Here is a 4,518-nt window from a genome sequence, read left to right as displayed (position 1 = left end):
CCCACCTACTTCACCATGACCACGCTACACAATTATCACGATCTTTCCCCAGCTCTATTTTTTTTAGCTGCCAGCTTCCCCCTACTCTACGATCCTTCGCACTAGGAGCGGCAAAAGGAGAACGGATGCAGAGGAAGATGGAGCAGGCAGGGCAAGTCCGGAGTTATAGACGCCGACTGCTGCTTTCAGATCCTCCTGAGGTGCCCCGTCAATTATATTTCCCCTTGCAGAACAGCATCAACAACTGCAGTAGCATTTAGATATATTGGTAACTATGGCTGGAAACAGCGCTAGGCATAGGCGAGACAGTCGGGGATTTTCTTAAGAGACATTGATTTAGAGTATGAAAACAGGTAAACTATCAGCAAGTACTATCCAATCAAATATCAGCCCATCTGGCTCCTGAATGCTCACTGGAGTGAACAATATTTTGCTTGCCCTATCTATACTCGTGCTTATGACCCTAGGCGAGACGTTTGGCTGTCACCTAGTGTAACGTAAGCATCGCCTTTTTCCAACAGCGAATGGTAACAGGTAAACACTCTTAGCGGCCAGTCATATAGAATCCCACTACTCTAGCCGCAAATTTAGAATTCTGCACAGTGCCATATCTCAGGATTACCAGCAACAAATAAATCAAATGTTCTAATTATAAAGGCGGAAGGATTCGCTATCATGGATCATTCTCAGTCAGTCATCATCATAGGCTAATGTCACACTGGAGGCTCATCAAAATTCTACTAGTAACACATGTATCGCACGAATGCCAACACCATCATGAAAGCTTGCTCATGAAAAATTAGGTTGTGAGGGCATCGATTGAGAGCAGGTTTATGGAAGGGTCAAGTTGGGAGGTGCAGGCCTCTGCAGTCATTGTTTGCTTCGTTTCATTCCACCGTTACTGAAGGGTGAGGCGCTGCCTGGATGCGGGCTTAGACGAGGACTTGGATGTGGGCTTAGACGAGGGCTCTCCTCTCGCAGCGGTGAGTTCAACATGGCAAGTTCGCGGAGTTGCTGTCTCTTGTAGTAGTCTTGCGATTCGTCCTAACAAAATATCAAAGAGACATGATTTAGAAAGGCGCGCAGCGGCAATAAGTTGATTGTGCATGCTTTCTAAAAATATGCTTCATTATTTTAAATTATTACCTTGCACTGGCAAAACCACTGCGTTAGCTTTAGTGGGTAAATACTAAGTAGTGCATTAGGACAAACATGTCATAACATAGAGGCTCTAATAGGAATGTAAACTTGTGAGAAATGAGATGGGGAAAATACAATCAAGGAAAGATCAAGTTCATTGATTCATTGCAGCAAATGCTAATCTCTGGAGGACTCGTATTAAAATGTTTCAACTTGTTACTTTGTCAAATGGCTACAGAATATAATATAATGAATAATAATGATAGAAAAGCAATAAGAGATAGGTGAAACACGCACGCGTACCACTGGTTTCAACAACTCTTCTAGGATCTCTTGTGCTTTTGCAAGTCTTGCATCAATGACACTGGCAGGTAACTCTGCTTCAATCAAGATATGCAGGGGATCATCCAAGTGTTCGTAACCAGGTCTTCCCTTCAGCTGTTCCTCCTTCAAGAAGTGAAAACAATGACAGATGAGCACTGCAGACTTGCTGAATACAATAGGAAGATCAGTACATAACTACCAGTTGCCTACTATGAAAATATAACTTTATACTAATGATGTAGTGAATCTCAGATATGTATAGTTCTATACACAACAATATAAGTATATATCTGTCAGGTTCCAGAGTGAGGTTCCATACAAGAATCGTATTTACCTTCCCAGGATCTTTAATTGAGCCCTTCCCTCTGATAAAAACACGACAACCTGTAGAGGCTTCGATCCTCTTTAACGAGTTCCCTCTTGGCCCAAGAAGACGGCCAATAAAATTGAACTGAACAAGTATGGCAAGCAGAGTCAATAATGATTCCATACTAGTAAACAATGCAGGTATGAAAATAATAGCGTACATTAGGGTAAGTATCTGTTGGTATCTCCAATCGCAAAATCTTCTTGACAATGTATGAAGAGGGGCTTTGTGGTGCTCCTTGCCAACCCGCAGGTCCTTGAGGAAAACCTATCCTCTGATCAACGACAGAATTGTAAGGCTTTGCACATGCACATCTTGGACATAATTAGCATAACATAAAAACTGAGAGCACGGCGTAACTGGTTGCAAACAGGTAGGAGAAACATAACTAAAGATTCAAATTTTGATTAAAGCCAGTCCAGTTTATTAATGCCACCCAAACAAATAAGGATTTAGATAAACATAACAATCTTAAGCATCAAGTGTATTTTTCTTCAAAGCAAATCCACCAAATTTGCGTATTCAAGCCTCGTTAAGGAATAAATATGCAAAAGAGAGTAGCTAGGCCTCATTAGATCAAGACACAATGATATGGATGGCCTCTTTCTGAAAGAGCACGATATGACTTCAAAAACAGGAACAACCAATGAAAAAAACAGCCTGATTTCCCGTTTCCAGTTTTCCATAGCAACCTATATATCTAGTATTTATATAACTTCAGTTTGAAAATACTCGAGATAATAACTTGTCGTAGTGATATGTACTTATTTATTTATGTTAATGAGAATATCAAGAATATATCTTGTTTGCAAGTTCATCACATCAATCAGCACAAATATGTTTACCCCATATTATCCGCCTGCTCTGCATTTTGAAAGAAAGACTTGCCAATTCAGCAAGCATCTATAGCAATGAGAAATGGGGAACAGAACAAAAATAACCTGTATATGTTTTTTAAGTGCACTGCAAGTCTCCAACTTCGTTACAAACTGAGCTGAGCTCAAAACCAGAAAATGGTGATAATATCATGTCGAGACAGAAAATTCAGGTAGTGATTCTAAACAAACTCCTTTACAGCCCTGAGTTCTGTCTTGATGGCAAGTATGCAACAAGAGAGATAGGCTTAAGGCTGAGATTGAATGCCTCAGAATACGAGCGATCAAATGTGGTGGTGAGGATGCAACTTATCCCATCCATTCCATGTTATCATCAAGTGGAAGTACGGGGACTGCATATGATGTGATAACATAATATACAATTAACAAAGCAATATGGCATCATATGATGGATGCAACTTACGAAAGGTGCAAAGATATAGCTGCAACCTTCACATCACCAAGATCTTGTATTTCATTCTTTTTAAAGATTAATTACCAGCTGATGCGATCAGACATGATGGATGACTGAATATGCCACCCTCATGTCAGGTGACCAAGGCAATTACCTCTGGATGCGCCCCGTTCCACGGGCCAAAACCATTTCCACAGAAATTAGGCATGGGGGGCGACGGGTGATGATGCATCTGGTTTGGGCTCGCCATGGGCGGCAGCCTCTCAAAGTCCCCACCATGCTGGTGCTTCAGCAGGCAGGACACCCGCATTATCTCTGGCAGCACGAACACAACAGCAAACATCAGAAGATGGCATTAGCAAGAAAAGGTACATGAAAAACTTGCTGGCACCGAAGAATCGTATGAATCAAGCTACATACTACTACATGCTTTCAAGGCCTACGACGCACACAAAGAAGACTGGTTCTTGAGGCCGAAACAGAGTCAAGTGAGCAAGTAAGTTTGCATCAACAAGAGAGAAATCCGGCCGCGGCGAATCAGCGAGGACGAATTCCAATCTAAGCCAATAATGGCAAACGGGGCGGCGGCGGCGAGGAAGCGAATCGAGGCTCTCACCATGGCCCAACAGCTTGCTGCAGATTGGCAGCACCTGCGTGAACGGGACGAGCTTCTGGTGCTCCTGCAGCAGCTCCGACAAGTAGTGGCTGCGGCACCGACGCCATCCAATCCGACGGGCACAGGCGGGCGCAGGAGGAGGAGGAGGAGGGGAGGAAAACAGAGGCAACCGATTCAGCGAGGCCGTCCACCAAGAAAAGAGCCAATCCTTAACAAGAAGAGGCGAGACCCAATCTCAGCCGCCGTCCGTGCGTGTCCCTTACCTGCCTACGTCCGGCGGGCCGGCGGGGGGCCTGACCTGCGGCGACATGGCCCTCCCGGGGGAGAAGCAGGCGTCGGCGCCGTGCAGGCCGTCCATGGCGATGGCGGCGGGCGGCCAGGCACCAATCGTGAGGGAAGGAGCCAACCGAACGGGGAGGAAGATGAGGGCAGAGGCGAGGCGATGGGAGAGGAGTTTGTGTGTTTTTTCGCCTCGTATTCCCTTTTCTTTTCTCGGTACGGTGGCGATGCCCCTTTTTTAGGAAAATCTCGGCAAAACCCTGCGCCGCGCACGACGTCCGACGGGCGGCCCCTCCCCCCTCCCTCTCTCTCTCTCTCTCTTCTCTCGCTGCCCCGCCGCCGCTACGCTAGGGTTTATAACAAACCCAGCCCCTGGCTGGTGGCTGACACCCGCGAGATACGCACCGGCCTCCCTACCACTTCGCACAACCCTCTTTTACCACCACGGGAGGAGGACTGGCAGTCAGCCAGGGATATCCATGCTGTGCTGCCAGGTCCATAT

At 45.7% G+C, this 4,518-nt stretch overlaps 1 protein-coding gene across 2 annotated transcripts; it reads right to left on the bottom strand.

Moving 5' to 3' along the window:
- Positions 1-632: 632 nt before the first annotated feature.
- On the bottom strand, positions 633-4,290 carry LOC123444548 (KH domain-containing protein SPIN1-like). 2 transcript variants are annotated; one of them, XM_045121313.1, is made up of 7 exons: positions 4,001-4,290; positions 3,738-3,826; positions 3,276-3,436; positions 1,992-2,105; positions 1,799-1,915; positions 1,438-1,587; positions 633-1,044 (listed from the first exon to the last, which is right to left on the bottom strand). In XM_045121313.1, the coding sequence occupies exons 1-7, from the start codon at positions 4,093-4,095 to the stop codon at positions 871-873; spliced, it is 900 nt and encodes a 299-aa protein (XP_044977248.1). In that variant the 5' UTR covers positions 4,096-4,290; the 3' UTR covers positions 633-870. The 2 variants fall into 2 exon arrangements, with proteins under 2 accessions (XP_044977248.1, XP_044977256.1); XM_045121321.1 differs by having other exon boundaries at positions 1,444-1,587; positions 4,001-4,282.
- Positions 4,291-4,518: the final 228 nt, after the last annotated feature.

Source organism: Hordeum vulgare, chromosome 1H (genome assembly GCF_904849725.1).
Source record: "Hordeum vulgare subsp. vulgare chromosome 1H, MorexV3_pseudomolecules_assembly, whole genome shotgun sequence".
Lineage (NCBI taxonomy): Eukaryota > Viridiplantae > Streptophyta > Magnoliopsida > Poales > Poaceae > Hordeum > Hordeum vulgare.
Note: the sequence above shows the minus strand (reverse complement) of the source record. Positions and strands in the feature narration are given on the sequence as shown.